This window comes from Lactuca virosa, chromosome 8 (assembly GCF_052849685.1).
Source record: "Lactuca virosa cultivar CGN04683 chromosome 8, Lactuca_virosa_CGN04683_v6, whole genome shotgun sequence".
NCBI classification, from domain to species: domain Eukaryota; kingdom Viridiplantae; phylum Streptophyta; class Magnoliopsida; order Asterales; family Asteraceae; genus Lactuca; species Lactuca virosa.
Window position 1 is genome coordinate 227,695,100 of NC_136433.1, and position 12,048 is coordinate 227,707,147.

Below are 12,048 nucleotides of genomic sequence, written 5' to 3' on the forward strand. Positions count from 1 at the left end.
AAGCTAAGGGCATTCCCCTTTTCATTGGTCGATAAATCAAAGGATTGGTTATTCTATCTTCCCTCGGGGCCAATCAACTCATGGACCGACATGGCAAGAGCTTTTCTTGATAAGTTCTATCCTGCTTCAAGAGTCTCAAGTCTTAGAAATGAGATTTGTGGAATCCGCCAAGGTCAAAATGAGACTTTTCATTATTATTGGGAGAGGTTCATCAACTTGTGCTATAGTTGTCCACAACATCAAATTCCGGAACAACTCCTCATTCAACACTTCTATGAGGGATTGTTGCCAATGGAGAGAAGATTAGTTAATGCCTCAAGTGGTGGAGATGTCATTAGCAAAACTCCACAGCAAACAAGACAACTCTTCAACACCATATCCGCAAACTCACAACATTTTGGCATGCACCAAGATATGAAGAGAGAAACTCAACTAAAAGTCAATGAGGTGGGAACATCAAACCTTGAGTCTCAAATCAAAGACTTAACCTCCGTTGTTCAAAAGCTAGCCATGGGACACACTCCACAAGTGATGGTTTGTGGAATATGTGCAACAATGGGACATCCTACGGATATGTGTCGCATTATCCAAGAAGATGCGGAACATGTGAATGCCATGGGAGAGTTCCAAAATTACCACAACAAACCATCCGGATACCAAAATACATACAATTCATGTTGGAAGCCAATTCCCAACATGAGCTACAACCCAAGACCATTGCCTCAAAATGCATTGGTTATACCTTCCTACCCACCACAACAACCTCATTACCAACACCCACAACCACACTGTCAACCCAAACCGCACCCTCCACATCATCACCAACAACCTCCTCAATCCCAACCAAGTAGCTCCGGAATGTATCTTGAAGACATTGTCAAATCCTTGGCCACAAGTACCCAACAATTCCAAAAAGAGAGAAGAACTACTATCTCCAACCTTGAAGCACAAATGGGAGATATAGTTACATCTTTAAGCAAGTTGGAGTCCTGTGGCAAACTCCCTTTTCAAACCGAAAAGAACCCAAATGTTAATGTGGTGACTTTGAGAAGTGGTAAACAAACTGTAGAAAGTAGTTCAAAGAAGAAGCCAATGGAAGAGGAGGAAGAAATAGAGATCACTCCCGTTGAGGATCTCGTTGTTAAGAATGCTACACAAGCCGGAGTTCCAAAGAAGATTACCCCTCTAGTGACTCCAATATCCACTCAACGGCCATTCCCCTCCCGACTTGCGACTTCGAAGAAGAACATGGAGGAGAAAGAGATTTTGGACACCTTTAGAAAGGTGGAAGTAAACATCCCTCTACTTGACGCAATCAAGCAAATCCCTAGATATGTAAAGTTTTTGAAAGAACTTTGTACCAACAAGAGGAAATTGAAGGGAAATGAGAAAATTTCAATAAATGAAAATGCATATGTGGTTTTACAAAGGAAACTTCCACCCAAATGCAAAGATCCCAGAATGTTTACGGTTCCTTACAAGATTGGGGATGTCACTTTAAGTAGCGCTATGCTTGATCTTGGTACTTCTATCAATGTCATGCCCTATTCGGTGTATGAATCATTGAATGTCGGACCCTTGAGTGAAACCGGAGTCATAATCTCTCTTGCGGATAAATCAAGTGTCTTTCCTAGAGGCGTTTTGGAAGATGTTTTGGTGCAAGTGAACCAATTGGTCTTCCCGGCGGATTTCTATGTGATTGATTTAGAAGAACAAGTGTCCTCCAAGTCGGGTATAATTTTACTTGGGAGACCATTTTTAAAGACGGCTAGAATGAAGATTGATGTGTATGCGGGAAGCTTAATGATGAAGTTTGATGGTGAAACAATAAGTTTCAATATCTACAATGCTATGAGATATCCTAGTGATGTTTCATCTATGTGTTTTGTTGATGTTGTTGAACCGTTGACCCAAGAATTGTTTGAATTGTCTAATGGTGACATGTTGGAGATGATTTTGAGCAAAGGATTTGATTGTGGAAAATTAGCCAAGAAGTTGAAACTCTACTCGTTAGACCCGGAAGTTGAAAGATTGGTAAACAATTTGAAGATCAAGAAAACCACTTAATTCAGTGTGAAGCAAATTGAGTTACCTCAAACCCATACAAGATTTCCACCCTCCCTTGTTCAACCACCGGAACTAGAATTGAAAGTCCAACTTCAACATTTGAAGTATGTGTACTTGGGAAACAATGAGACTCTTCCAGTCATCATTTTAACTCACTTACCTGAATGTAAATAAGAGCAACTTCTCAAGGTGTTGAAGGAACCTAAAGAAACAATGGGTTGGACGATTGCAGATATCAAGGGATTGAGCCCCTCAACTTGTATGCACAAGATCTTGATGGAGGATGAATGCAAGCCGAGTCGTGATGAGCAAAAAAGATTGAACCCGCTTATGATGGAAGTTGTGAAGAAAGAGATATTGAAGCGCCTTGACGAGGGGATGATCTTTCCAGTCTCAGATAGCAAGTGGGTGAGCCCGGTGCAAGTCGTGCCAAAGAAGACGGGAATCACGGTGGTCGAGAACAACAAAGGTATGATGGTCCCCACCCGCGTGCAAAACGAGTGAAGAGCATGTATTGACTACCACAAACTCAATGCAAGCACAAGAAAAGATCATTTTCCATTGCCTTTCATTGACCAAATGTTAGAAAGGTTGGCCGGAAAATCTCACTATTGTTGTCTCGACGGGTACTCTGGTTTTCACCAAATCCCGGTGGCACCGGAAGACCAAGAAAAGACAACTTTTACATGTCCATTTGGCACTTTTGCATACCGGAGAATGTCATTTGGATTGTGTAACACCCCGACCACTTTCCAACGTTGCACGGTTAGTATCTTTTCAGAATATGTTGAAAACATAATTTAGGTTTTTATGGATGATTTTACGGTATATGGCAACTCTTTTCAAGAATGTTTGACCAATCTCACCAAGATTTTAAAAAGATGCATTGAAACGAATTTGGTTTAAATTTTGATAAAAGTCATTTTATGGTGATTCAAGGTCTTATTTTGGGTCACATTGTGTCTAAGAAAGGAATTGAGGTGGATAAGGTTAAAATTGACGTCATACAAAGCTTACCTTACCCGACTTGTGTTCGGGAAGTTCGTTCTTTTTTGGGCCATGTAGGTTTCTACCGAAGATTCATTAAGGACTTTTCAAAGATAGAAGACCAATGTGCCAACTCTTGCAAAAAGAAGTTGATTTCGAGTTCAATGAGGCGTGTAAAGAAGCTTTCGACAAGCTCAAGGAGTTGCTTAGATCCGCTCCCATAATGCAAGCTCCAAATTGGGATCTCCCCTTCAAGATCATGTGTGATGCAAGCAACTATGCTATAGGCGACGTTTTGGGTCAAAACAATGGAAGTGCCTCCCATGTGATCTACTATGCATCGAGAACACTAGACAATGCTCAAATCAACTACTCTACCATGGAGAAGGAGCTATTGGCCACAGTGTTCGCTTTGGAGAAGTTTAGACAATACCTACTCGGTACCAAAGTCATAGTGTATTCGGATCACGCAACACTCAAGTACTTGATGACAAAGAAAGATGCAAACCCAAGACTCATCCGGTGGATCCTACTATTTTAAGATTTTGATTTGGAAATTCGGGACAAGAGTGGAAGCAAGAACCTTGTTGCCGACCATCTAAGCCGGATCACTTCAAATGAGACTCCTTTTCCATTGCGGGACGAGTTTCCGGATGAGCATCTCTTTTCCCTTACTCAATCTACTCCTTGGTATACCGATATCGTTAACTTTTTGGTCACAAAAAGGTATCCCGACACATTCACGCGTGCTCAAAAAGACAAATTAAAAAGTGATGCAAAGTATTACGTGTGGGATGAACCTTATTTGTGGAAACATTGTCCCGATCAAATCAATAGGTGATGTGTGCCCCAACAAGAACATCAATCAATTTTGCAATTTTGTCATGAATTTGCTTGTGGGAGACACTTCGGACCTAACCGGACACTAAGAAAGGTCCTTGAGTGTGGACTATTTTGGCCAACCATGTCACGCGATTGTTACTTGTTTTGCAAAAGTTGGGAACGGTGCCAAAGGACGGGGAACATTTCACAAAAGAACCAAATGTCACAAAATCCAATCCTTGTTTGTGAAGTTTTTTACGTATGGGGGATTGATTTTATGGGCCCATTTCCTGTCTCATTTGGCAAAGTTTATATTTTGCTCGCGGTTGACTATGTCTCTAAGTGGGTTGAAGCCAAAGCCACACGATCGGATGATGCCAAAACGGTTATTGAGTTTTTAAAGTCTAATGTTTTTGTGAGATTTGGTGTGCCTAGGGTGCTTATTAGTGATCGAGGGACACATTTCTGCAACGTGACCCACCGTGTACAACGTGGCCCACCGTGTCTCTACCGCCTACCACCCTCAAACAAACGGCCAAGCGGAGGTTTCGAATCATGAAGTGAAGTCTATTATTGAGAAAACAGTGAATCCTACAGGAAAAGATTGGAGTTCGAGGCTTGATGATGCCTTGTGGGCCTATCGGACCGCGTACAAGACCCTGATAGGAATGTCTCCATTTAGGTTGGTTTTTGGAAAACCATGTCATCTTCCCGTGGAATTAGAGCACCGTGCATTTTGGGTGGTCAAGCAATGCAACTTCAACATTGATGAGGCGGGAAGGCATAGGAAGCTTCAACTTCAAGAGTTAGAAGAATTGAGAAATGAATCTTATGAAAACTCAAGAATTTTCAAGGAAAAATGTAACATCCCAAAATTCAAGCCCAAAAATTTCATTTTTGATTTATTAATTCATAAAACATTTATTAGAAAATATTGTATAAACACGTCATCTCAAAAAAACCAAGTATCATGTTTGAAACCCACAACATAAACAAATGTCATATCAGAGTACAATCCCAGAGAACACCATGCGGAAAATCATGTGTGTGTGTGATGCCATGCTACGCCGCCGGCTCCTTCCCCTTAGACGAAGAGGTACCTGAAACCAAAACTGAAACTGTAAGCACAAAGCTTAGTGAGTTCCCCCATCATACCACATACCATACAATATCATCGGTATCTTTCAACCGGTAACCATTCATCGGTATCTTTCAACCGGTAGTCATTCATCGGTATCTTTCAACCGGTAACCATTCATCGGTATCTTTCAACCGGTAACTGGGGACTATTCCACCCCCTACCACTAACATACAATACAAGATATAAGCATACAGTCAGGCATATCCGGGTACTGACCTACCCCTCGGTCCTAAGGACCACTATCAGGGAAACTATCCTTATCATGCACGTAACATATCATACAGATATAACTCATAACCAAACCAAGATAATTATCACAAAGACAATCATCTTCTAAATACTCCTCATTGGTGGGCCGGCATTGTGGCCGTAGACCCACCCCTACTGGAAGGTAACTCACCTCGTACAAGTGGCTGCTGATAATCTGTGCGGGAAACCTCCGTCCGCTGCTGCTCCGGAAATCCTCCGGCTACAAACCCCATAAACACTCAGTTAGAAACTGATCTCTATACTTAGGGTAAAATGACCATTTACCCCCAACCAAGTCAAGTCAAAGTCAAAGTCAACTTCAAGTTGACCCGACTCGCCGAGTTTGGCCGTCAACTCGCCGAGTCCCTCACTCTCTACTCGTCCTCATCCGTGACCCTACTCGTCGAGTTGGGCCATCAAATCGACGAGTTCTTCTCTCATTCGAACGCCCCATGAAAACTCATCCGACTCGCCGAGTTGATGAACAACTCGTCGAGTTGGCTTTTATCTGATGAACCAGATCTGTCCTCAACTCGTCGAGTTGATGAACAACTCGCCGAGTTCTAAGGAGATTGCCTTGGACTCGCCGAGTCCGTTCATGCACTCGCCGAGTCCCATGAACTTCCACCACAATGGCTTAGTCCAGAACGTTGGGTCACTCCCTGGGACCCCCTTAAAACCTTTCCACGCTCAACTGGGTTCTTTTGACCCTCAACAGAAAGGGCAAAACCCTTAGACTCGCCGAGTCGGTCTCATCCCCTCACTAAAACTTCGATTTCAGATGAACAACACTTGACCAAATGATAGATCCCAACCACTGGACTCGATCTAGCACGTAAAGTTACAAACTTTACGTGCATGCATGGGACATTAGAGCTTAAAAGGCTCTAAAATGGTTCTTTTGTTGCATGGGGCCTTCCTTGGGTGCAAAAGCAACCTAGATCTGACTTGTGACTCATAAAACGACATGATACAGAAGCCCAAACCCCCAACCATGTTTGCAAACATGGTTGGCCACCAAAAATGGCTTATAAAAGCCCTAAATCACCTCAAAGAGGGATCTAACAAATGAATGAGCAAGGTTCAGACTTTATACCTTCCAAAGACTGCAAATGATGAACCAAACTCGAATCCTTCAGTCCCCTCTTGATCCTTCTATGCTCTTCCTTCTTCCTTGAGGTCAAAACTCACAAGAATCACTTAAAAAGTCTTAGATCTTCTCAAAAACGGCTTGGGTTTGATATGAGGGGTTTCTGGAAGCATAAAGGGGCGATGGGGGCTGCATAAGGTTGTTTAAATAGGGTGCAAACCCTCAGATTAGGGTTTTTGTCCAGACAGAGGCTACTCGCCGAGTCCGGGACCCGACTCGGCGAGTCCGCAACTTAAACCCCGTGCCCCTTCCCGCTCCTACTCGGCGAGTCGAGCCTTTGACTCGCCGAGTCCAAGGCCAAACATGCGAAATACTCAAAGATTTAAATAAAAGAATACGTACCAAGAACCAGGTGCTACAAAAAAACTAAGCTTTTCCACAAGAAATCACCCGCAAGCATTTTAAGCCGGGACATCGAGTATTGCTTTACCATTCACGATTGAAGTTATTTCCCGGAAAGTTAAGGTCAAGGTGGATTGGGCCTTTTGTTGTGCTAAAAGTCTTTGAGCACGGAGCGGTTGAAATACAAAGTAAAGAAACGGGAGAAATTTTCAAAGTCAATGGGCATCGTTTAAAGCCATTCTACGAAGGTTTTAATGCAAATGCCCTCGAAATCATCCATTTGGATGTCTCGAAGTGTTGAACCAAGCTGGGAAGACGTCTCGCCAAAGACGTTAAAGAAGGGCATTTTTGGAAAACTTAATTTTTTCATCTTTTCTAATTCCGAATAAATGTCTTAGGTAGATCCCTTTTGCACTTAACATTTCTTCTTCTTCCTTCTTGCAATATACGAGTGTTAAATTCTAAGCCCCGATATTCGTTTTGGTCAAATGGCGAAAATTGAGATGTTTCAGCAAAACACAAATAGACCGCGTGTACTCAAAGGCGTGTCCGCATGTATAAACAAACGGACCACGTGTGGTCCCCAAAAACGTCCGCGTTCATTTTAAAAAATTGGCGGTTTACAGAATGTTTTACCCGGACCGCGTATGGTCTGGGATCGTCCGCGTGGGTTATACAAACAGATCGCGTGCACTCGGAAAAGACGACTGCGTGAAAGATCGAAAAAATGGAACGTTTTGGAGCACTACACGCGGACCACGTGTACTCGCAGATTCGTCCGCGTGGGGTGTTGAATTTCGTTCAACTGTGTTTTGACCAGGTTTGACCACGAATTAAACCCCCCCATATCACCAGCCGACCCTCTTCTTCCCCACTTCCTCTTCTTATTTTCCCTAAACTCCATTAAAACTCCCCTACTTTCAACACTAAAACTCGATTTCCCGTCAAACTGCCGGTCGGAATTACATGAAACCACCGCCATTCTCTCCCATTTTCCGAGCTCTACAAACCCTACCCAAAAACCGCTCCGATCTGTTTCCGGAATTCCGGGGACCACCACCACCATCTCGCCAATTTCCGGGCATTTTCCGGCCAACTCCGGCCACCTCTTGCAATTCCGACACCACCATTGTACTCCTCTTGGGCAAGGCTACAAACCCCACTAAAAATATTCCTCAAAGCTCGCCGGAAAATTTGCAGGAATCTTAAGCCTTTGCCGGATTTCTCGGGTTTTCGCGGTAAACTACTTCTCATGGGGAATTGAGCAAAGCTTCAAGCTAGGGTTGGACTGTTACAAAATTTTCAAATCCCGAATTTTCGCGCGCAAATTTTTGACTTTCAAAAGTCGTGGTCACCAACGGGTACACTCTTTCCTTGACTTTAGTTGGCCAATATGCATGTTATAGAACAAAAATTTATATGGTATTGCATCAAATGAGTCTAGGAATTATTTCTTTCTTTGATTGTTGAACCATTTTAGAAGTCCATAGGGAGTCAATTGGTGATTTGCATTGAAATATTATTTGTTGGTATTGTTGGTCCGTGTAGTTGTTAGTCTCCTTGCAGGTTGATCATGTCCACATCTAGAAAACGCTCGGCTGCCACCTGAGGCAAGGCCCCCGCTACAGCTCATAATGATGAACCCTACATTCCAAGGTTTCGGGACGCAAAGGCAACTGAAAATTACAAGAAGAGTTTGCCTAGGAAGATTGCCTCCACCAAATTTGTGTGCAAACCCTCACTCATTTCATTAGGGGTTCTTGAGGGGGTCACTCAATTGTTCCGTAACATTGGGTGGGAAAACCTTCTCGAACTCATGACACACACTTACGAGCTCCCTACTAGAGAGTTCCTTGCCGACTGCGGGTTAGACAGCGAGAGAAAAAAAGTTGCATTCCAACTTATGGGGGATCGGGCGTACATTGATTTTGCAAGGATAAATGACATCTTGGGCTTACCTTCCTCAAACACATTCACGGTTTACGACACCTTTCCTGCCGAGTTCAACCACGAGACGGTTTGGACAGAAATCATCGGGGGGATCTTTTCATGTGTCGGTCGCGATAAGGCAACCTCCATCATTCACCCGTGCCTCTGCATTGCCCATCGTATCTTCGTGTGCATTGTTTTTGCCCACAAAGAAGCCGCCAAGTCACAAAAAATGAGCTCTTCTTCCTTTAGTGCATGACGCGACGTGAAAACCCACCGATCCCGGATATTGCCTCGTTCTTTTTCCACAAATGTGCACTCATGAGAACCAAAGCAACCGGTGATATTTGCATTGGAGGATTTGTCACCCTTTTAGCCTGCGGTCTTGACATTGAGCTTCCGGACGACTATACGCCCATCGACAACAAAATTCTCTTGGATGAGCGGGTTCTCACAAACATGCATCAGATCCTTCATAGGAACAGGAGCGGTTTTACATGGTATTGTCCTCAAGGGGTCAGATATCTCATCCTTCCCGACCCCCGAGTCGCCAACTTCACCTTCTACGATCGCACTCAGTGGAGAATCGCGAGGACCATCATTCAGTCATTCAATGAGGATGCGCTCCAGGCTCATTATGATGACGGGATGCATGTGGATGATGAGCCCGATGATGTGCCCACCCATGGTCCACAGCAAGCCCAGCCCCAAGACCTCTCGGATAATACCCGCTTCCCCCTAATTTTACGGAACGGTTCGAGGCTCCTTGTGTCTCTAACCAAATCATGTCTCAGCAGATGCACCATATGTGGGGGTGGCACCAATCGTAAAACCACTTTGAGGACATACCACTTCCCCCTCCCTATCCATACCCTCCACCCACTCACCCTTATCCACGTCCACCTTACCCCTACCCTTACCCCCAATACCCATATCCACCTCCCGATCCCCCGGTTTAGGTATTTTCGCTTCGCACCAAGCATTGAGGACAATGCTTATTTCTAAGTTTGGGGTGGGGTATTCCCTTTTTCTTTTTTCTTTCTCATGCATTCTAACTTAGGTTGCATAACATTTTAGTTTTAATTTGCATTCATTGTTTTTGTATAAAACTCCAAAAAGATTTTATTTTCTTCTTTTTCACTTTTTATTTTTACATGACATTTAGCTTAGGGCATTAGCATTCACGCATTTTTGTCATCTCTTTATTCTCATCTCCGAACATCTTTACTTGAATGACTCGACACACCTTAAATACAATTCTTTTGGAAACTCACATAACAAATAAGAATCGCTCTTAGGGACCTTCAGTTGTTGCATCTTCTCTTATATATACGTGGGGAGAGAGTGCAAGTAGTTATGCATATGAATCGACTTATGGCAAGTGTGGCATAAGTAGGGGGACAACTTAGCCTCGTGCTGACTAGTCCCTCACTTGTATTTTCCTCACAAGCCACAATCAAACCCCAAAGAAAAGAATAAAGACTAGATTGTGCTATTTTGAGGTATATAGTGTCTAACTGCTACAATTCACATCATATCTCATTACTTTATGATTTAGACACATTTTCCCACTTGATCTCGAATTAGCCTTAGTGTAGTTGTGCTCGTTTGGCCTCTTGTATGGGTTAGATTTAGATTCCGCTTATAGTTGTATATAGTTATGTTTTGTATTTTTTTTTATTTCCAGGTTGTAATTGTTATACTCCTGTGGTAAACCAAAAAAGTGAGCCAAAAAAAAGAGACAACTACCCCTTTTTTCTAGGTTTGTTTTGTTTTGTGAATCAAAAGTAAATTGTTTTAAAAATGTCGTTCGAAAAATTTTGCATCAATTTACCAAAAATTTCAATAAAGTCTAGTATTTAGTTTGTGTACGTGAAAATTTCATATGTATCCAGTTTATTTGGAGAAGTCAAATCTTTGATCTTTCGTGAAATTTAAACTTTATTTTTCTTGGTTTTAGTGTTAAAGTGCTAAAAAAAGGTTTTGAAAAGTCGGATATTATCGCAATCTTAAGATGCGAATGTAGTTATGTATTTTTAGTGTTTTCCTCGTTGTGTCTTAAGTATTTGTATTTGTAACTGTGTCCTTGGGGTTTTGTTGTCCAAAAAAGAATAAAATATATATATATATATATATATATATATATATATATATATATATAAATAATAATAATAATATATATATATAAAATAAATAAATAAAAGAAAAGGCCGGGCCACGAAGTTGTATCCATTCGTTTTCTTTAGTAGATGTTTAGCCATTTTTTTGGATTTTAGTTCATATAATTTGTTTCTGGTTTGAGGTTTTTCTAGTTAGATTTCGTTTTCAGTTGGCAACTACATTGGCGCCTTTTCTCATCGCGTGCTCGATTCTTCGCTCTACATGATCTTATTTTGGTGGAAGCACTTATTCTTCTAGATGATGGTAGTTTGCCACCCTTTATACATAGCGCGTTCCTTGCCATTTTTGGCCCGAGTTATCTTTTGCTAGGTTTTATTTCTTGGCGTGGGGTTGAAGTTGTGAGGAGTGAGGAACGTTCTAACCGAGGGACACTTTCTTATGGCTAGTGGGCTAGATCGGACCACGAAACGTCACATAAACCATACTAGTGAAGTATGCATGCTCATTTTGCATCTTGATCAACATATATCCCTTGCTGGAAAGGTAACAAAAGCTCGTCCCTTAAAGCGATTCTTATCCCTAAAAATGGATTATATGTTTTTATTTTAAAGGTGTGTCTTGAATTTCCACCTAAGATGTTCATTCTTTTTTCTTTCTAGGATAGTTCATCCCAAGTGCATTTTAGTCTTGTCTTACTTGAGGACAAGTAAGGTTTAAGCTTGGGGTAATTTGATAGTTTCATTTTATTTACTTCTTTTTATAGTTTATTTTAGCACATTCCATCTCATTTTAGTTAATCTTCATGCATATTTTCTCTTTCTGTTTTTTTCTCCTTTACCGGGTGTTTTCCAGTCTTTTGAGCTTATTTGCAGGATTTATCGAAGACTATTTGTTATTGGAGGTGTGGAAGGAGTGCGGGACTATGGAGAGCTTGCAATTTTTTCGTGGACTGAAGTGTGGTGATTGGGCTCGGTGTCAGTGCAAGCGGGATGCGCGTTGGATTTTATTTTGGAGGAGGACTCAAGTTGAGGAGGATTAAAGAAGCATTGGACCACCATTGGAGGCTTTGGAATAACATAATTGGGCTACCAAGAGGTGTGCATGTGGGCTGAAGATGAATGAGGAAATTTGGGTTGGATTGTATTTTAAATGGGCCAAGGCATGAAATCAGCGAGACCCACGCAGTCCGCGTGGATCCACAAACGGTCCGCGTGGACCGTGCTGTGGTGAATCCGAGTTT

General features: G+C 42.1%; 1 protein-coding gene across 1 annotated transcript; it reads left to right on the forward strand.

Annotated features, from left to right (window-relative positions):
* Window positions 1–291: 291 nt before the first annotated feature.
* On the forward strand, window positions 292–2,067 carry LOC145131302 (uncharacterized). Its single transcript, XM_079066014.1, has one exon. It carries the CDS (start codon window positions 292–294, stop codon window positions 2,065–2,067), a length of 1,776 nt encoding a protein of 591 aa, XP_078922140.1.
* The last annotated feature ends 9,981 nt before the right edge of the window (window positions 2,068–12,048 follow it).

Bases quoted from the DNA above. Each gene is read 5' to 3' on its own strand.
- LOC145131302 (XM_079066014.1), top strand. From the start codon at position 292: ATGGAGAGAAGATTAGTTAATGCCTCAAGTGGTGGAGATGTCATTAGC.